This window comes from Phalacrocorax carbo, chromosome Z (assembly GCF_963921805.1).
Source record: "Phalacrocorax carbo chromosome Z, bPhaCar2.1, whole genome shotgun sequence".
In the NCBI taxonomy this organism is placed as follows: Eukaryota; Metazoa; Chordata; class Aves; order Suliformes; family Phalacrocoracidae; genus Phalacrocorax; species Phalacrocorax carbo.
Genome location: NC_087548.1, coordinates 53598402 through 53620686, shown reverse-complemented (window position 1 = coordinate 53620686; position 22285 = coordinate 53598402). Strand labels below are relative to the sequence as shown.

At 46.2% G+C, this 22285-nt stretch overlaps 1 protein-coding gene across 2 annotated transcripts in view; it reads right to left on the bottom strand.

Moving 5' to 3' along the window:
• PSD3 (pleckstrin and Sec7 domain containing 3) overlaps positions 1 to 22285 on the bottom strand; it is a 110755-nt gene that overhangs the window by 47824 nt on the left and 40646 nt on the right. For both annotated transcript variants that reach the window (XM_064439387.1, XM_064439388.1), the window contains exons 5-9: positions 20946 to 21152; positions 20768 to 20848; positions 17462 to 17574; positions 14789 to 14847; positions 11539 to 11628 (exon numbers count right to left, since the gene is read on the bottom strand). In XM_064439387.1, the coding sequence (XP_064295457.1) occupies positions 11539 to 11628; positions 14789 to 14847; positions 17462 to 17574; positions 20768 to 20848; positions 20946 to 21152 (550 nt within the window). The remainder of the gene's footprint in view (positions 1 to 11538; positions 11629 to 14788; positions 14848 to 17461; positions 17575 to 20767; positions 20849 to 20945; positions 21153 to 22285) is intronic.

The window sequence follows — 22285 nt, the reverse complement described above, 5'->3', positions numbered from 1 at the left end:
AGACCTCTTCCCACCTGGCAGACAAGCAAAATGCATTCTCATTTCCACAACGGTCAGGTCTAGCAAGCCCACCCCAATCTCACACATTAAGATCAAATCCCTGACATGTTCCAGCCTTTTTACACAAACCTGTCATTGCTAGGTAGTACCTGAAGGAACAGAGGACTTTTTTTCTCTGGCAACAAGCAATTGCACGCTCTAAGTTACTTGTGCCACTTCCCAGAAAAGGTTTTATGTTACTTAACCCATCTGAAATTATCCCCTGCTAGTGGAAAAGCTTTTCAAAGAAACTCTCTTCTTAGAGGAAATTTTCAATGCAATCAAACAGCTCCAGATGAGCTAAGCAGCAGGTCCCGACAGGTGCTACGTAAATGGCCACAAATCATTCCCTATCCTACCAGTCCCCTGCCTAGCAGATTATTCTTGCTCTGGATTTATAAGGCCACCTCCCCCAGCACCCTCAACACATCTGAAATAATTATATTCCCTAAATATCACACACAGACCTAGGTCAATGTGAATTACGCAGAGCAATTTCATTATTGAACACAAGCTGGACTGAATCACAGCAACATTTCTCTTCTGTTGCCCACAGCACAGCACCATCGCTGCTGCCTAAGTGCAGCAGTTCTCCACCTAGCATCCTCTGAGCTGAGGTTAGCAGATCCTCAGGCAGGACAGGAACCTTAATTCATGAGGGAACAGGTTGGGTTCAGCTGTAACCAAGCGGCAGTCCAAAACGCCAAAGGTGACAGGCTGCATCTTGTTCAATTTTTTTTCCAGTGGAGTATGGAAAACACTTCTCTCTCAGCTCACACTCTCCAAAAGAGAGAGCCTCCTGAGATCATGCCTTAAATGTCTTCAGCTCAAGGATTCAGCTCAGATTTCATCAGTGCCCGATTTTCATCTACAAGTGATAATACAATCTTGTGCCAGTAGCCCTGTATACACAGTAACTGTCGTCTTCTGGAGAAAGATCACTCTTCAACATTAGAGAAATCCCACCATTTTAGAAATTAGCATGCACACAGGACTGATTTCTGTCTGTAACTGAGCAACAGGGATTTCTGAGGGAGAAGTGGGTTGTTAACATAAATAGAGGGATAGAAGGGATTTTTTGAAAGAGGGGCTGATATAGCTGTGCAATATCAGAAAAATCAAAGCTGTCCACACCCATGGGACCTTCCAGGTGTGTCAAGAAGCCATGATCTTCCCTTTGATCAGAGGCTAGCAAAGAGGTCGTGGTGAAGGGGCAGAATGCAGATATTCAGTCAGTCAGTATTTAGTCTGAGCAGTGCAGTGACACCACTGGGGTGACCAAAAGGATGGCGACCCATAAAGCAGCAGGAGAATTTGAAACTTTGGGAAAACAGATGCAGGAGGAGAAAACCAGAGTCTCTACTATTCCTTCCACCTCACCTTTTTAAAGCAATCAAAAAACTTTTCACCTGTCACAGGCACTATTACCAGCCACAGAGGAAACAGGCAGCCATTCCAACTTGTTGTGCAATAAGGTCCTTCTCTTCTCTTCCTCCCACTGGTCGTTTCCCCACGAGGCCAAACATACTCAGTCCTTGCTTGGTCCTCCTAACATCATTCAGCAAATCAACAACAAAAGAAGAAAAGCTGTGGAATTCAAAGTGAAATCAATACTGGCTTTTAGGGACCAAACCCAAGGACCATGTTGTTGTGTCTGAAGAACTCCAATGTCCTCACACAAAGCCACAAGAATCCATTAGCGTCATTCAAGCCTGATCCTAGTGACAAAAATACCAACAACAAAAGCCAACAAAATACATAAACACCACCACCACCCCCAATTACCTGAAATATACTCTCAAGAGCCAGTAACATATTTGTGTAGCACAGAAAAGCCGCACTATTTAACGCTGCTATTAAATACTATTCGTTAAATAAAAAACATTAAATGTTTCGTAAGATTGCTTTCCGTCTTCCTTTGTCCTTGTTTTTTTCTTCTCCCCAAAACAGACAAGTAGGGGAAAGTTAATTCTGCTGGATAAGCTACTCATACACGTCGGCTACAGAGCTAGAGCTCAACAACTGATCAACAGTAACATTATTGAACTGACATTCCTGTGATATTCAGATAATAATTTCTGAGGTCTGCTGACCAGGGGAAGCTGACAATCAAGATTAAATCTAAATGCCTCCAACTGCCATCCCTGTAAACAGCAGAAATACCAGAGGAACCACTTCATTTTTACATGCATAAGCAACCAGGTCAACAGGACCCTACCAGGGTAACATCAGGTATAGTGGGAGAATGATGGATATTGGCAGAAAATTTCAAAATTATTAACCAAATTTATCCACCTAGCTTTCCCCATGAGAGACTCCCATTCACCACCAACCACAATACATTATTACCAGACATTTACAGAGATGCTGGGTTTTATCCCAATCTGAATTTACCAGCAAAAAAACCACCGGTTGATGTCTTTGAGAAAGACTCTTTCATTTTCTTGTGGTTTATATTGTAGTACGTACACCTGTGCTATAGGCTCTGAAGGAATCTCTGGGGATCACTCTGATTTCCCTTACAATATGGAAAGTAATCCTTACAATGGAAAATGGTCAAATTACTACAGCCCAAAGCTATCCCATGTCAATTAGGCTATTGTAGCTGCATAAGCATGTGCTTTTATACCACCTCAACCATGAAGCAAAGCACATCAACTCATAGCACTAGGAAAACATGAGCATTGCTCCTATGAGCCCACGAGGGCAACTGAAGCCTGTTTTATTTTACGTGAGAAGCAGGCTAAAAGCACATGCACAACCAGCTGGCTTGTGGTCAGACACAAATCTTCGCTACTGGCTTTTTCAGGGGATGTATATCTGCCCCTAAAAGTGAGCAGAGTCACAAACCATATTGGCTGGTGGAAGACCAAATCAATCCTGATATCTCTGTACCTCTCTGGGATCCATGCTGCATGTTGAGCCAGAAGAAACCACTCCTAAGATAAGTGCCCTGCTGAGAATGGTGGGAGACTACAGGTTTAATGAAAACAAGCTCTTTGATAACAACAGGGATGCAAAGAAACCATGCCTCCTTTATCCTGATCAGCATTGCAAGTGAAGAGATGCCATTACCCATCTTCATTTTCTTGCACATGTTGTGTTTCCTGGCAAAGCGCTATAGTCTCCAGGGGAAAAAGTTTCTCCCCTTGCATTCCTCCTTTTGGGAACTATCATCTACTGCCAACAGGGCTGACAGAAATTAATTGAGTCACATAGTAGGCACCAACTAACACAGACCACCAAGTTCCTTAAGTTAAAGCTGCCAAATGTAGCTACAGAAAACGGCAGCACCTTGAACAAATCCGTAAAAGCACCAAAAACCTACAGTTCTGCACAGCTGTGATAGAACCCCACAGGGAGGTGAACCAAGCACTGGTGCAAAGCCTACCAACTCTCTCAGATCAGCTGCAAACAACCCCTGCCTCTGTCCCTGCAGTGAGTGTGCTTAGAGTCAACAGCACCAAAATAAACCCCGCATGCCACCCAGCACTCCCCCAGAGATGTGCATAAAAAAAGAAAAACAACCACCCTTCAATGCTTCCCTCTGATTCAGACACCAAACACTAACAACAACAGAAAGGAAAAAGGGAGGAAAAGGAAAAAGGAAAAAGGGAGGAAAAGGGAGGAAACAAAAAAAATCCAAGCTGAGAACCACACATGTTTCTCATGGGTGTCACCTGCAGTTGCAAGCATTGCACCAAGGAAGGAGCACCTCCATGGGGGGAAACAGGCATAACCTTTGATATCCCTTTCCTCCACAAATATAGGTACCTGTGGAGTGATGGCCAGCTGTCTTGCCCCAAAAGCAGGAAAAATCCTTCCTAACCCTCACGACTACTGCCAGAAGCTGCCTGGAGCAGGGCAGAAAATCAGTGGCTTGGATTTGCCACCTATTTGCAGTGTTTCTACCAGGATCTTACGTATACTTCATCACCCAAGGAAGCGTTACCTCAGAAGGAAACTGAATGTTCCATTTTACATCACAGGAAAGGAAGAAGAAAAAATAAATCACAATTTAAGGAGCAACGTAGCTGTCTTTCTTGAAAGAAAACACTGTAAGTGGGTCAGAGAGAGAATAGACCAATGTCATTTGAAAAGTGTGATGACAAACAGAAGGAAGGAATACCAAAGATTTATATAGCAATAATTCTAAAACTGGTAGAAGTAATGTTTTCTCCTCTTCTCTCTTTTTTTTTTTTTTTTAAATATGGTATAAATTATATTCCTACTCCTCCTTCCCTCGAGTTGCAGCACAGAACTTAAATTTCAAGCAGATCAGTGGGTGGAAGATCAAAGAATGTTTTTCAGAATTTGTTTTCTACCTACATAGAGGTGGGAGTAATATGTCATAGGGACCAAAATGTATGTGTGACATTGTATTAGAGATTTCCCAGCTTGAAAAGAGCCCCAAATTCCTCTTTTAAAGTGGCAGAGTGCATCATTCCTGGAGACTACCAGTCTGACAGCACAAAAAATGGGAAGCTCTGAACAGTGACAATCATCCTCAGGAGCTGCTAAGCAAATTCCATTAAGCCAGGGGACTACTGACAGCCTTGGCTATCTGACAGGCTGGAGAAGCGAAACATCAAATGATTCGCTTGCCTGATCAACCTGGACAAGACACTATGGAGATCTTGCCTCCACAGATGAAAATTAAACCCCCAAACATTCATTAGGAGCCTGGTATTGAGCCACATAATTGCAGCTAGTAGTAATGGAAATTCTTAGCTGACTCTGCTTGGGTTTCACTCCTATCTGACACAAAAGCCTGGTGGGCTAGGTGAGATCTTTTGAATAACAATCAGAAAGCAAAGAGGTGAAAGGTTGGAGGAGCAAAAATAACTCGGAGAAATGCAGATCATGAAAGCAGAAACAGGCCTGTCCTGTAATGGCTGCTTTCTAGCACAATAAGCAATCCCTACTACCACCCCTAGACCACACAGACTATTCCTGCATCACCATTACAAAATTTTAGGTTTTAAGCCTTTTCTAAAGTTCTACTTTCTCTGCTCAGGGACAGAGAGTTGGTAGAGAGCATCAGGCTTTTGCTACTATCTTATGTTGCTTTTCTTGACAAAATACCTGGGCTTATTTGACTTGAGAAAAGTGCACAGATTTCAGATTTTTCCCTTTATATGGACTGAAGCAAGTTCCTGGAACACAAAAAGAAAATGCATTTGCATTGCAACAGATCAGGGGGATGTCAGGATTTCCGTTACTCATGGGACCCAAAGCAATGCACCTACCATCATAACCTGGTTTAATTAACGGTTCTGCATGGGCATGCTTTGTTTGACTGGTTATTACTCTTAGACAGGACAAATGACAACACCCAAAAAATCGCAAGCCAAAGGAAACAAAGGTTATCGCAGCAGGAAGGTTCACCCTGAGGATGGAGAGGAGTGAAGACAAGCCAGGTGTTCCCTTCAGTCACTATGGCTCTGTGGCCCTTTGGAGAGCAAAAGGAAAGTATGCTTTTGCAAACAACTGTTTAAGACAAGGAATAATGGTTTTATCCTGCATTCCCTGATTTTTATACTGCCAGATTAACTCTGTTGTCTCCTAGCAGCTGAAAGGGGCCTTCAGTAACAGATCTTTCATTTTAAACAGATAAGAAATGGCTGTCCCAGAAACATTATCCCAACAGAAATATTTTTAACAGGAAAAACTTCATTTTGGGGGAGAAACAAGGAGGCAAACCCTCTTCCTGCTGAGCAAAGCTCTGGCTTCTTTAGTGGATCACAGACAGTTGGTCCCCTCCACCCCCCTCCTCTGCCCGCAGCCACAGGGTGCTCCAGCAGTCAACGCTGTCCTCCTGGGGCCCTTCTACCATGCTGCCGCATGCTCCCGTCTCCCCGAATTCATCAGGCTCCCATCTCCATTCAGCAGTACCAGCAAGGTGGGAATTTCTTGCCAAAGAGCCTCAGCCATGAAATGGAGGAAGCGTAGAGGCTGCAGATGAGAACAATGAGGGTGTACACAGCAGCGTGATTAGTGTGATTTCCTCTGCGTAAATGGGGCAGGGGGAAGTTAGCCACCTGATGCTCACTCCCTTCTCTCTGCTAAATACCTGAAATGATTCGAATGGGTGAAGCAAGGTGCCAGTAATGCTCTTTAAACTGAGTGCTTATTTTGGAGGGCTTTTAAAGAGAAAAAGACTAAAAAAAAAGACAGGAGGCAGAAAGACAGTGGCAAAAAAAAATATCCTTAATTAAAGTGCAGGGAACTGACAGCAAAATGAGATAAACCCTACCTTGCATCTTCTATAGGAAATTACATATCCCAGCAATCCTGATCAAGAATACAGATCATTTAGTAAATTAAGGGGGATTGGTCCTTCAGAAGAGTTCAGCACCAGCAACTCCCACTTAATTTGGTCACTTCATTACAGTGCTTCTCCAGGACATAAGGCCTAGCCAAAAAACAGCCTTTAAGAAAACAGATCTTTTACACAGGACAGACATCTTACCTCCATCAGCAGCTCCTGCTGGGGTGGCTCTAGCCACGACCCTGTAGAGCATCCCAGGTCCTTCATCATGATGGATAGGGTCCCCAACAGCATGATGGATCAGAAAAGAGCTACCACCTCCTACCAGAAGACACACACTCCTCTGAGAGCTACAAACCCCTCACATGAACACTGTGTTCATGTCGTGGGGAACACACCCACCAGTGTTAGCCCACGTCATAGGTTAGGTGATGCCCTTGAGTCCATGGATGAGGTACCTCAGACACTGCAGATACAGAGGACATTTACTTATGCAGGACAATATGGACAGGTGGTACGTAGCACACTGCCTAACAACACAGTACCCTTCCCGAGACACTGCCTAACCAAAGCAGGGATCCATTTCCTCAGATGCCACTCCTTGAAGGCTCTGTGGGCCAGGGCAGACATTTTCTCTCCTTGCGAAAGGCAGGCCGCATCACTGCCACTTTACTTGAGTCGAGTCTTGCACACCTTGCCACAAGGTGACAAGAGGAAGACACAGTGGCCAGCACTTCATTCATGGGGACTGCACTGCCTACAGGAAATTAAGCCAGCGTGCACAGCCAAAATTAGGCTCTTTCCAAGCCATTCTCCTCCTCTTCTCATTCCAGACAATCTCATTAAGCTCAGCTTTGAAGAGAGCTATGGTCATGTAATGCAAACCCAGAGCATCATCAGTGAAGATGGTATCACTGCACCAAATTAAAGCTGGCATAAGCACAGGAAGAAGGAACCAGCCTGCAGATAAACTGCTCCTACGCTGTAATCATGAGTTTCCTGACATTGCCCCAGACTGATTTCATTTCCCTTCCAAGCAGGGAGACCCTAGCCATGGCCTCCCTTTCTATAGGAATAAACAATGGTCTCTGGTCATGACTCTCTTAGGCTAACAACCCACAGATTGGACTTAGTTGTTTTAACTGTTTCTGATGTGTTCGGCTCTCGCTCATGGTGGTGCTGCATCTCTCCTCCAGCTTCCCTCACCATCTGCAGCAGCACCTGTGGAAGCTAATCCAGGATGTCAGGCACATTCACTCTGAGGAGATGAGTGCTGCAACTGGGTCTCTTTGTCTCTTTCAGTCCTGGTAAACCTGTCACTCATCTCCACCTGTAAATGCTGGTAACTGCGTGATTCATCATCAACCTTAGGAGCAAGCACTGAGCCCATCCACAGCAGAGTACTGCTTTGCTAACTAGAACATGGGCAGTCATAACTCTTGGTATTTAGCACTTTTTCCAGGGCTTCAACTCACCAGGACAAAAGGACCTTTGCTACAGGAAAGCATAAGTTCAAAGCTGAAACTCAGATCACCTTGCCTGATCACAGCTTGACACAACACAAAATTATTTGTGTGCTTGGAGTTTGACAGCTCAAAGTCAAAGGACAGGAGTTTCAGAAAGTTTTCTTGCCTTTGAAAAATATCACTTTCATCACCATTAATCTGCCTGGATTTAACAGACCTCACTCACCTTCTACACCAGCTAGACCCACAGAGATAGATGCTCCTGATTTACACCAGCAACAAGAATCACAGCTTGGGATGCTGGTTCTCATTTACAAGGAATTTGCCCCACAAAATCACAAAATGGCAGGGGTTGGAAGGCACCTCTGGAGGTCCTCTCATCCAACCCCCCTACTTGAGCAGGTACACCCACAGCAGGAGGCACAGGAGCACGTCCAAGCTGGTTTTGAATATTTCCAGAGAAGGAGACTCCACAACCTCTCTGGGCAGCCTGTTCCACTGCTCTGTCACCCTCAAAATAAAGACGTTTTTTCTCACGTTTAGGTGGAACTTCCTGTGTTCCCATTTGTGCCCATTGCCCCTTGGCCTGTCATTGGGCACTACTGAAGAGAGTCTGGCCCCATCCTCTTGACACCCACCCTTTAGAAATTTATAAGCATTGATAAGATCCCCCTTCAGTCTTCTCTTCTCCAGGCTGAACAAACCCAGGTCTCTCAGCCTTTCCTCATAAGAGAGATGCTCCAGACCCCTGACGATCTTGGCAGCTCTCTGCTGGCCTCTCTCCAGTAGTTCCCTGTCTTTCTTGAACTGGGGAGCCCAGAACTGGATGCCGTTTGAAGTATGCCCAGTTTGAAGACATACAGGAACCCTGAAGTAAACTACCACTCTCAGGTCAGCACGTACTGACAGTACATAACTGGAAATCAGGCTACTGTCTCCACATCTAGTTTTTACTAGCAGCCGATGGCAGATTAATGGGATGCGTGATAGATGGTCGAATCAGAGCTAAGATGGAATAAAAGGGAAGGTATATATATCTGCCTTCCTGGCAAAGTACTGAATATATGAATACTACATGCAGATCCCATGGGAAAACCCACGCTTTTTAGTCAGTTTGGCATTTTTGCCTTTATGGGACCCAACTTTCAAAGCAACCTCAGATTTGACAAAAGGAACAAGGAAGAAGAAAAAGAGATGAATCTTTGTGCAGATGGGTGTACAAAAGCAAAAGTCTTTTCAGCATTAATGAACAGACAGAAAGACATAAGGTGAGCAAGATCATATTAGATTTTCTCATTTAATTCTCTAGCCAGAGTAAAATCTCTGTTCTCAAAGCATTATCAGTGACACACCAATAATCACGCCCTGAAGGACTTATGGTGTTTACCAAAGGATCCTTATTGTTGGGGAAAAACTTAATAGAACAAAGAGATAGCTCCCTCATGAGAGTGGAAAGGAGCAATCAGATCTCATGTTGGAGGTCTTCTAAGGCTGATAACACAGAACACAAAACTATCCCTTCTCACATGTTGATGTTTGCCCCTTGAAGGGCTGTTTTCCCATCCAGACAAAACAAACGCTCAGGGCCACGCTCTGCGCTCAGTAGCACTAAGGGTAATGGGATTGACTGAAGGCAACATTTAATCTCTGCCTGTCTGCTGGTTGCCCTGGATAGCACAAGCAGTATTTGCACCCCTGACTCTGCCAATTAGGTCCACAGTAAATGCTGCAGAGAGCTTCCCAAACCCTGGATGAACATCACCTGCTAAGGTGTAAGCACTTGCTAATATCTCCCCCCATCTTCTTTCGCCTCCAGCACCACTCAGCTTTCCTCCGGGGCTTGGCAGAGTTGCAGAGCTTTATACAGGGGGGCAGCAGAGCCACGAGGGGAAAGCAGAAAGACCGGAGAGGCAGAAGAACCCACTACCCTCCCCACGGGTCTGCGCCATTCACCAGTGGGCGCTCAGGACGTCACTCCCACAGGGGCACACTGCCACCCTGTGGACGCGGTCCTTCCTCTCCCAGGCAGCTGGGGAAGGACGCGGGGAGATGGCTCGCAGCCTCACCGGGGCTCCTTACTTACACTCCTAATGCACTGGCAAGCCGTATGCACTTTGGCGCCGTGCTGTAGGAGGGCTCTGTGAATTTAATTTATTGAGACTAATGCAAATTTAATTTCTGCTAAGTCTTTGTAATCACATATCTAGTGGCAGGGTGGCGGCTGCAGGCACAGCAATGTAGCTATTGGAATGCACAGTTACTGCCACTCACTCCACTCCCCTCCACTGATAAATTAAAACAAGGGGCAGATCATCAGCAAATCTTCAGACAAGCCAGATGAGAGACTGAGGCTGGGTGCCAGCTTTGTCCCCAAGACATCAGGACAGCACGCAGAAAAGGGCAGAAAGCCTCAAATGATGAAGGACATTGACACAAGGTTTCTCTGTCCTGCTACATCCAAAAAATCCCAAGCCCCAGTCCTTGCTTTGGGTGGGCTGGCAAAGAGTCAGGCAGACTTAGCAGGTCAGGACTAAACACCAAGATACAGACCCAACTGTGTAATTTTGTCAGCAGGAAAATAAACAGCAGGTGAGTACCAGTGGAAGTCTCTCATCAGTACACTCAGAAGGTTATTTAAACACAGTCTGGAGACCTATTTATTCAATATGGGTTGTAATTAGCTGGCAAATTAATCTCAACACATCTCTCTATGGCAGAGTGAGAAATCAGATTCCCTGGGAAAAAAAAAAAAGGTGTTGCTGCTGTCAGATGAATACTCTGTACCCCTATTCAAAAAAATAAAGCCATTAAATCTAAAAAAAAGGGGATTTAGTTTATATTCCTAAGTCCTTAGTAAGAACTGAGGCAGGAGGGCCCAACAAAAAGCTCCTCAAAGAGGCTGGAGAATCTGAAGAAACTACCAATACTAGAAGTCTGATACTTGTAACTATGCAGGCACATCCACATTTCACAATGGGCCTGCCACAAAACCCGCAAAAGAGACAGTAATTCTTTTGATTTACTTTGGTAGGCTTTGGGTCAGCTCTCAAATGCAGCAACCTCTCATTTTTATTTCCATTACCAAAAAAATATTATGAACTCTAGTGTATGCGCTTCTCTCTTCATTCAAACAGCCTGCTGTTTCATGCCAGCAATCAAACAAAAGAGAAATGAAACATTCTCATTACTATTGACAATGAAACAAGATTCATCCTGCTCAGCCTCTTTCCCCATTCTTCAGATTTAACTCCTGGCACAAACTTAATGAACAAAACCTGAAGCAAAGCAGCCTGTGGCAGACAACCCATTCTAATCTGAAATTACATCTCTTGCTCTAATGTGAAAACCCCAAAGCACCTTTGATGAAAAAACACACACGCCTTCCAGATACACCAAGCTCAGGATTAGCTCCTACGTATTCAACAGCCAGAACCAACTGGCTGCTTCTGTCTGCTTTAACCAGGAGACAGCACTCTGCGACAGCATGACCACATGAGTTTACAAGGCACACGGCTCTGGAGCTGGCCCCCCTGGAGTTCAGTCTCGCCTCTCCATGCTGCAGAGTCTCTATCACAATCAAGTGAAGGCAAGAGGGAAAACAAAAGAATAAACACCCCATATATTATATATGTTCTGGGAGGAGAAACGTGACTGTCTCTTGCCCTGTTTGACAATTAAGATTCAGAAAATGCAAGCAGGGTTTTCTATTTTGAACCATCTCTCCCTAAAAACAAAACCCATGTTCCACAGTTCATTCCTTACCTTCAACAGCCCTTTCGGAAAGTCTTTGCCATCGTTCATCCCCTGGAGGTTAGTAATGAACTCTTGGCAGCTCATCTTTTTCCCAATGTTCTGGAAGGGATAGCAGAAAAACACAGCATCATATTCATGCTGCTTTCCAAAATGATGTAAATAAGCAACATCAGCGACCTCTCCCTGCTCTCCTTTAAGCCCAAGGCAGGCAGCACTAAGAAGGCATTCCCAACATTACTCAGAGACAAGCATCCTTGTGTGAATATAGTTAGAAAAAGGAAGGTGCATTTGAACCCCAAGTCCCATACCCCGATCTGAAAAGAAAAACAGATAAACCCTAGAGGGTAATGAAGAGGGTGATAATGAAGCTTCCTGGTATCTGCACGGTGCCTTACACCCCCATGTCTCCAGAGGCTCTACCAGCCTCTGATGGAAGAGCTCTAGTTGATCCTGCTGTAGGGCATAAGGAAACAGTTGACTGGGGCCCTTTCCAGACCTTTCTCTTATGATTTCCAATGCTCCCTTCCAGCAGCAACTGCCCTGAGTTGAAGATGCCCAGGAGCAGCCATTACCTTTTCTGTTTCACAGGCTGAGGCTACCTTGACATATCCATATGATTGCTCTCATTTCTTTCTCTCTGTTTAATTCTCAGAGTGGGAGTTGTTCAACTGAGCCACAAACAGGAAAGGAACAGCTATGTTCATGTAGGACCCAAACTGCTCCATTTGGAAGCTTGAGGCTGCCCTAAACTGTTTTTGGATCCCAGTCTTCAGCACACCTCAGAGAAGGTGTCTGTACTTGGTCCCCTGGGTGCTAGAAGTTCCAGGCTTGGCAGGTGGGGAGCCTTGTGAGCGGGCAGCAATGACAACACTGACTTGGTGAAAAAGGAGCCAGGAGAAATCTGAGGGAAGTGAAGCAGCCTAGGATGAGCTGTGAGACATGGTAAAGGCAGAGGGAAAACAGGGCCCTGTGATGACCAAGGTATCTTTGGGGATGCCACTGCTTCCAGGCAGAAGAAGGGGGTGAAGACAACTTTCTCCATGGCCAGGGTATGTTGTAGCTGCAGAAATACAGTGGAAAAGCTTTGTGTACAGACAGTGACTTGGGTTAGGAGCAAGAGCCCAACTTAGCAGTGGAGCCCAAAGAAGGGCACCAGTCAGTAATACAGGTCATTCAATGTTAGTTACACGACAGCTTAGGCTGCACATCCTCTACTTCCCTTCCATAAGGTATAATCAGGGAGAGATGGAACACCAGCAAACACCTTAAAAGTCTCTAGCATCACTGTCTGGGTGATGACCTCCCTGCAGAGAAGCAAGCATGCATCTCCAAGACACAGCTAGCAAAAATCATTTAGTTACAAAGAGAATGAAATGTGGCAAAACAAGGATAAGTAAAGGGATAAGTAAGAGTTTCTCTACAAGGTTAAGGGAAAGCATGAACTGAAGGCAGAGCAGCTGAACTACAGCCCTACAAGCAGTTGAGCTTATTGTGAAATAAAAGAGTCTGCACTTATGATCAGTATGTCAGCAACAAATGGAGCTCAGTATAGACAAGCCCTGTGACTCATTTGCTTCCTGCTCTAGCAGAACCATGCTAAGGATGGGTCAGAGCATTATCTTTGTTCGGAAACAGGCAATTAGTGTATATCTGCAAGGGGCTGCATTCCAAGTCAAAAATGCACAACTTACCACCTATGTGGAAAAATGTAAAGCAGTAAGAGGAAGACCAAAATTACAGGAAAACACAGAGAGAGGGAGAGAGAGAGAAAAGACACATGCAGGGGTCTGGCAAACATTACAGCTGCATACATATAACAACACACTAAAGACTGCCAGAGTCATCCTAGCTTCAGCTGCAAACCATCAGCAGCAACGATAGGTCAGAGCCAGATCATTTACTCAAGTACCTAATGAAGACAGTAGGGCCCACTAAAGCATCACAGGGAGGGACCGGAAATGCTGTCAGGCTGACGCACAACCGTTTACTCTCCCTTCCTGGGCTGCAACGCCAGGCAGGCTGGAGAGTAGGTGCCCCTGGCTGCTCATCACTCTGGGGCGTGGGATACCGACGCCAGCGGCCTCAGGTGTACTCAAGAGAAGTGGTGTATGCTAAGAGGCACACCGGGGCACATTCCTGTACCTCTACTCACCTCTCCTGCACGACTGACACTCTCCTCAGTCGGGGAAGGCTCAGCCTCCAGAGAAAAAAATTTGTTGCTACTTCCTTCTCCCTCACACTTTTACAATTTTCAGACAAAGGTGTGCAATTAACAGGAGGTGGGTGTCAAAACCTCTGAGGAAGCACACACAAGTCTCAACTTCATTACCTGCACCCACCACAGAGATGCACCCACAGGGGTTGAGCAGCCCTTGGAGACAGGCACAGGGTGCCTCCATCCCCTGCTGCCCAATCCACCACCCTTGCTGTGTAAGCATTCCCAGCTGAGGCCATCCTAGAAAAGCCCTTGGCAGTGCAGTGGAGGGTCTCAGCCAGATAGAAGCCCCAAAGCCACCTGGCTGAAGCTACCATTCCTGCATCCTATCATGCCATGCTCCCTGTGTTTTTTCCTCTCCCTCCTGACTCTAAGACAGAGGAAGCCTCCCATCAGCAAGAGAATACAATGCATAGCAAGCATATTGTACCATGGGTGCTGAAATACATGTCCTAGGGCTGCTGGCACCCTGTACCAGTGTGACTAAGATGACTCAGACTGGAATACTATTTCCTCCGGGGAAGGCAGTGGGGAGAGATATGCAGTGGGGGAACATAGTGTTCCTACTCAGGATGCCCACATCCCCAGTCCACCCTCTTGGCTCAGATCTGTCCTCTGCAAACATCACCTTCCCCTCATGACCTTTCTAGCACCTCTTCACCTCCCTTCTTTATTCTGCCTTCCCAAATAATTTTACATACTGGAAAGGGGAAGCCAATCCCAACCACAGCTTCCCAGCCAGGGCCAGCTGCTGTAACCAGGGAAGGATGGGAAGCACACCACAAAGACAGGGGCCTGAGGACAAGGAGCATCCTCACACATGACAAAGCTAGGCACAATGCCAGGCTTACACATGACTGATCTGGGCATGCTGGAAAGCCCTGCCCAGGACCACAGCCTGGGATTGCAGCCTTCTCACTGTCCACAGTCTGCAGGGGTGCTTTAGGAGAAGGCCACCAGCCAGGGGACTCTGCTGATGGGAAGACCACTCCCCCCAAGCACAGTGTCAATGGGAGCAGTCTACACAAAGCTGTGCATACTCACATGGCCATGCAGGTCTGTGTTCAGCAGCATCATAGCACACGTGAGACAGTGAACTCCATCTGCAGAAAGAGACATAACCAGAGTCACATGCAAGCACACAACTGGACCTTTAAGAACAGCTGAAACTGAGCCTCATAGCCTAATAGAGTCTGTTCCCTTAATGAGAATCTGTTTTATCAAGAAATACACATAATTAAATAAATGAACAGTGAGGTCATCCCACAGCTGCCAAGCCAGAACAGCCTTTCTTTCATCTTTTAATGACTGTCAAAACTATCTTGCAGCACCCATGGATGAGGCAAACTAGGCAGAAAACCACACTGTCACCCTTTGCTTGCTAATACCAATACCACAGCCTGAATCAGCTCCCTCTTCTTCATTCTTCTCAGTGCAGAAAGAGAAGAATAAAATACACCCATCCTTGTGTGAATAGTGGATATAGCAAAGTATCCTGTTTTCCTCCCCCTCTGGCCTCCTCCCTCATTCAGGGCTCAATTAGACTGAATTTTGGAGAACTTCAGTCAGTTATTTATGCTGCCTTGGCTCCATATCGGGTAGAGAGAGCTCCAGAAATTACTAAGGTGATCCTGTAGCAAAGGCCTTCAACAATGAGCCAGAAGACACAGATTGTATCCCTAGCTCCATCCCCAGAGTTACTGTGGCAGACTTGGGAAAGTCAGTGTAGACTGTCATTTGCAAGAGTGGACACCAATTTCATACTTCTCATTTTCCAGGCACCCCTTTCAAAACCCAAAATGTATCGGCTGCGCAGAAATCCAGACGAAGATGACAGTTCCCATGGTGCCATTTATCACCTCTGAAAATCCAGGTGCCTCTAGCCAGTTTCCAAACTTTAGGAACACATTAGGAAAAACATTTTCTCCATTCTCTTGTTCATAAACACATTGTGCCACCTTCCCTTATCTCACAGGGGTATCATAAGGACACAGTGTCATTTATGAGACATGCACACACTACAGGGGGATGTACGTAAAAATCTTTGTACCAAAGTCCAAATAATGACCATGCACAAGTCCCTCTGTGCTGCGAAAGAAGACAAACGGGGGATGAGGATATATTTCACACTCAGTGTGACCATCACAAGCTTAAACCTGTGCAAGATTAAGCCATTACAAAAAAGATGTTCCCCAAGGTAAAGACCATGTTTTCTTACGACATTTGTGCAGGCCCTAGCACCCAAGCAATGCGGCTGAACTGTAGCAGAGCATGAAATGAGGCAAGAACCACGATCACTAGCAGTAGTAAGTCTGAAGCAGCTTGAATCTGGGGCTGTGGTGCTCCAGTTCAGATCTATGCATTTCTCTAGAGCAGCCTGCCCTCTCATTTCCAAACTGCAAATGCATGCAGGGGGTGGAAAAGGGAAAGGGTGAAAAAGAAAGGCAAATGCAGTCCAGGATTTGCACCGAAATGAACAACCACCAGATTTCTGCAGTGTAGCACTTGACTACTGACAGTAGAAATACAGCGTCAAAATTATGTAGAATCCTGGCCAAAGTCTGCAGGACTTTCTTTAATCTAAATGCTTACTCAGGCCTAGAAGTGGCAATGTACCTCCTGCACTCTGGACTAGAGTAAAACTGCCACATCAACGTGCAAGCCATTATTTCCGTCTGGACATCACACACCTATTCTACCTGACTGCCTGCGGTGTCTTGAAACAAGAAAAGCATTAGGAAGGGGACAGAGATAGCACGGTAGCAGATTCTGTCTTACTGCTACCTATTCCCCTCCTCAGCATGCCAGCCAGTGAAGCTGAGCAGGGGCAAAGTGGACAAACATCACCTCACTGCAGTGGGGGCAGGTCACAGAGCAAGGGGTAAGGAAGTGTGGCAGTACCTCCATGTGTAGCAGTTCCTTCTCACTCAGACTTGAGACTAAAGGCACAGCTAAGCCCATGCTTGTTTTCTTTCCCAGCCTTCCTCCCTTTCTCAGCGTATGATCAGCCCATGCTGTAATCACAGGGCCACATGCCTCCACTGGCATGGCTGGCTGAATGCAGGAGCTATGCCAGCGGACAGTTCATCCTCTTCTCCATGCCACCTTCCTCAGGTTTGATTCATGTGCTTGTTTGTTTCCCCCTTCCATTTCCAAAATAACTGAAAACATTGGCAAGGAGGCAGCACTCCAACTGATGTTAGCTAGTCAAGATGAAACCATGCCAGGGCCTGGATAGAGCACCCAAAATTCACCCCCCACAGCTGGCAAGAACTGGCATGCCTGCTGCCAGTGCATGCAGGGACACTACTCTGAGTGGAGCATGGAAAGCGAACAGCTTCTCTTCCTCCTGAGAAGGGACCTGTTCTTGTCCACGTGCGTAGCACTAGAGTACAGGTACCCACACACGCTGGAAGTCAGTGAGACTAGAAACCACAGCTGAGGACACTAAAATCTGGAGATGCTACAACTGAGGATTTACACTGAGGAGGCCTAAACATCTTTCCTGACTCGGAATAAATATAGATTTTTCACCGCTTTACCATGATTACCTGTGGAGAACATGGAAGGTTCTGATGCTCACCACAGGCAGTCTCTAAAGTATCGCATGGCAACTACACACCTTCAGTTCCCAGGCTCACACCATGCATACTACTGAAGGCAAGAAAGAAGGAAGAAGGAGAAAACCAAAGACCTTCACATCAGAAACAAAGTTACCTTGAGAAGAAATGGTGTTTGGGTTGCACTGGTAGTATCTGCTGGAGAAGTGGATTAAAACTCTCTCTCGTTCCTGAGTTTCTCCAATAAGTGAAAAGGCTTTAAAGAAACTCCTGAAAGAAGAGCAGAAAAGGTGAAATTAAAGTCATAAATATCTTTTTTGCCTCACGGAGTGCACAGAACAAAGCACACTTCACAGCAAGAAGTACATAAGCACATGCCAGACATTTGGTTCCAAGAAGCCTTTCTAGGAAAACGGGCTATTATCCTGTGTGCAGTTAATCCCAACATAACAGTAAATGAAGCAGGAGTTAAATTACCACTGGCCTCAGCCACAGAATATACAAACTAAAAAGCAATTACATAATTTGAAAGAGCTGTTCTTATTTTTAATATTTTTCTTTGGGAAGTAACTAGAGTGGGTGTTCTTTATACATGACAGACATCCATGTTCTCTGTCCTTTTCTAATTTCTGTCACCCCTGCACCTTTTAAGTTTGCACTCACTACTTCCATCCAAATCAGAGGAGCTACTCCAGGTGGTGAAGGCAAGCAGGTGCACTGAAGACTCAGAGCCCACACCAAATGTGCAGTCCTCCTTCTGGAGGACCATCTATCAGGGTGGCCAGGACCACACCAGTCAAGTCACCTTGCAGAGGGCAGCGTGACTATCTGACCTGCAGAAAACATCTGGGGAAGAGGGCAGAAGAGTCGCAAAATCTCCCAATGAGCTTCAACAGTAGAAGGAGCAACCTGGCCCTCCTGAGTTCTTGTTCATGACAGTCCAGGGCGCAGGGCTGGTGCACACCTGGGCACATTCATTACACACAGTCAGTGAGCCTGTGCAAAGAGGTGGGACACACACACACATCTTCCACTCTTCATCTGAAACTTAACCACCCCACCTCTTAACCACGCCGCTATTCCTCCTGCTAGAAAAGCTTGCCTCGCAGCCAAAGAACTTCTGCACTTCCCAAAATCCCCACATCTGGAGCCAAGAGATGACCTCAATGGTATCAGCCTACACTCACTTGTCAGGATGCTTCTAAGAAAAGCCTGTAAACAAAAACCTTCTGGGTCGGAAGCAAGACAGCATACAAAATTGAGTGCCTAATAGACAATTTTTAAATAGCCCATGAGACTGAAACTAATACCAGATCTGAGAGGCATGGAATATGTTGCTGGAACATTCACATCTATCTAGCCTGCACAAATAAAAGTTAATTTTTTCTTTTTGATTTAAGGTCAGATACAGGCTGTACTTGCAATGATCTCACACCCATACAGCGTGTGATCTGCCTGGCAATAACTTAATTTCACATGTAATGTATTGCAAATAACCCAATTCACAAGTAGATACAACTGAGCCCTCACAGGGTTTCTCTTCCCTTCCTAGCTCATGCCCCCATGGGACACTTTGACAACCAGACATCTTCCCTCCTCCAGCTCGGGCTCTTTCCTATAACACCCTCTGCCCATGCCAGGCACCACTAACCTACACCTCTCCCCCTCTCCAGCATCTTTACCGCCCTGGAAGCCAGCTTGGAGAGGCAACTGATGAAACCACATTTGGTAAATAAACAAGGCAGGTCCCTCGCTCTCAGAGCATGATGCTGTGGCCAAGGGCCATGGGGATGAGCTTCTGCCCACAAGGAGGACCAGGATGGACTCTGAGAGGGACTGGAATAGCAGTCCCACCTTCTCCCCTCCTGTGGTCTGGCAGAGAACATGAAAGATGCACTCAGGAGATGCGTGGGCAACATGGTTCCAAGGTGTGGAAGCAGAGCAGGATGATGAGGGAACAACCCTCTCCATGTCCCAGACTTGCCACTGACAGTGATGTGCACTGCACAGTGGCCTCCCATAGCCTGGGGGTAGCATTGGGTCTGGGCTGCCGCCATAGGCTCCAAAATGCTTAACAAACCACAGCTTGTCAGTGAGCCAGCAGCAACAGGGCGGTTACCTCTCGCCCTCTGCAAGCATGAGGTAGCACGCCTTGGCTCCCCCAGGCTTTGGGACGATGCTCTGACCCCAGCCTCTGCTGCACACTCAGGCGTGCAGCTGGCAGTTGCTGCGGCTACCCCTGAAACCTCAGCAAACCCCTGGCATGTCTTAAGTCCCACACGAGCCAGGGCATATTTTAGAGAAGGTCATGACTATTAATATTAACAGAAGATCTACCGGGAGCAGAGACCTCCTAAATATGTGCCACAAAGCAATTAGGCATTGGAGTTCACAATTCAAAAGATGGGTATATTTAGCATTGTGCTTCAGGGCTACTAAAACCTGGAACAAGCAGCAGACCTCCCTCCACCCCGGCTGCTCCCACCCTGTGCTGAGCAAGCGCTCTGTCTGGGCTCCCATCCCCCTGCTGCAGGAGCAGGCGATTCACTCCTCCGCAGGCGCATTTCCTTTCCACCGCCTTTGGCAGGCAGAACTCTGGGCTTTTCTTGGGGTCTGCCATGGTCTCCTGGAGTCAGCACCCTGGAAATGCATTTGCAAGGGGACTGGCAAGTGCCTGTGAACCTCCTGGTTTCGCATCATTAGAAGAAAAACAATAACGCACTTGAGTAACCTCAGCCAAATGATTTAAACTCACTTTAAAACCCTTTAAATACCAGAACACCAGCAACCACGCTAACAGGCCACTGCTACACAAACTTGGTGTTTTGCCTCCTCAGAAAAAAAATACTGAAAACAAACATTGTTGAGGCCTAATTGCAGTGTAAAAAGGAAGGAAAATTGAAGGGCTGGGTTTTCAGACGCCCACGCTGGCAGTTACCAAACTCTCAATTGCATTTTCCATGTGGAAGCTTTTGCTGTTCTGCACATTTTTGGGTGCCTCAGAGGGATGCATCAAGGAGGGCTTGCCCAGCCACATCAGACCCTGACCCTGGCTTTGTGCACTACAGTCGGGCAGAGTAAGCACCAAAAGGCATCAGCCAAAAAGTCCGTGTGGCTCAGCTATGAGCAACACCTTCATTCCCCAGCAGCACCTGGCAGACTAAAAGTCCCCTGTTTACCAAGTGACTGGCCATTTTTCTCCATCTCCTCTGCATCAAGGACCATCTCTAAGCAGGTCCACCCAAAGACTTCTCTCTCCAGGAAATGCCACCACTCCAATAACACTCTGGACTACAGCAGCACACCAAGCCAAACAGAACAGAAAAGCTCCATCCTAGAAACATGTCGCATCCCACTCTTCACCCCCTTAAGCCCCCACAGGGTAACCACTTCAATCAGGACAACACAGCAAACAGCACTGTTACTAAAACAAGAATGTAAAGGTCTGCAAATGGGCATGTACCTGAGCGAGCAGTCCAGCGTCATGCCTGTGAAGTCAAAAAACTTAAGGTATTCTTCGGCCACAAGCTTGCTGAATTCGTTGCTTTAAACAAACAAATAAGTAAAGGTTATCATTCGAGAGTGAACCCCTCCAGAATCAGTAAGAAGAACATGGCCAAAGGCTTCATGTCAGCACGTACTTTTTACCCAAATGCTTTGCCACATCGGAGCGTTTGAATCTGTCCAGATGGTAGAGGCGCCTAGCCAGGCGCCTGGCTGCTTCCAAATTGGTGCTGCTGCCATTGCTGAGATCATGGCCAAAGGACCCGGTGCCATCTTTCTCCTGAAGTTCATTGCTCCCCATGGCAGTGCTGGAGTCTAACACCACACTCTGCCGTTCAGCATTGCTATGAGATGGAAAGAATATGGAAAGAAGAAAAATAGGATGACATTACAGTTTCAAGAAGGATTTAATTCCTCTTAGAATAGAAGGCAATTAATGGTACAGAGACAAGATTACACAATATAGCAAATTCCACTTAATTGAAGGAGCTGTGTAGAACAGGGACATTTATTTAGCACTCATCAGAGGTTAAGAGACTTAAAACACCAAATATGACCCAAATATGGGCTTTCTAGCCCAGAAACATTCTGCTCTGCACTAACCTTCTGAGTGCTGAGTGTCCACAACTTGTGCTCACTTCAGAGAGCTGTTTGTTATTTCCAGCCTACAACTGCACCTGACAACATGTGCTTCTCATTTGCTTCTTGCACTAGTATTTTTTTAACCCAATCACTTGCTTGGCTTGAAGGTTCACTGTAAAAGTAGGCCATTAGCCATTTTCCAGGGGAAAATGCAGCAAGCAAGCCAGGGTGTTCAGTAGCTCCAGGCTGACTCGGCAGAAGTCCCTTCCTCGTTCTTCCCCAGTTGTCCTGGAAACAATACAACTCCCCAAATCTAAAATAACATCCGCAGAAGTCTCAGCGGCTTCTGTGCCGCCCATAAGCAGCAGGCATCCCACAGGGAGACACTGTTAGAAAAGGCAGGACTCAGAGCAAAGAACCCAATTTGGGGAACGGGAGAGAGACACAAGCCACCCAAGCCAGCCTGGAGAACTGCTTGCTTTCCTCCTGCTCCCTTGGGGTGGCAATAGTTTTCCTCACTGGCTGCTCAAAGTCAGGATGTTCAGCACGGCAATCCCAGGGCATTTAACATAAATCATGCATTTATAGATTCCTCCTACCTCTACTACAGAAGGAAAGCTCTGGCTGAGCTGTGTGCCTATTTTGCTTTTCCCCTCAAAGAGGCAAGGGCCCTCCACACCAGAAATATACCCCCACATACACACCCATGCACACAGGCAGGCTTTTAACTTTGGAAAAGCTTTTCTCTGACACCGGCATGAAAATTCTTCCAAAATCTCAGCTCTCTGTGTGTGTGTGTGTGTCTCTGTGTGTGCATGACAGCATTTATATTAAAAAAAAAATTATACAGAAATTCTTTCCACTAAATCCTCATTTACACAAGGCTAATGAACGA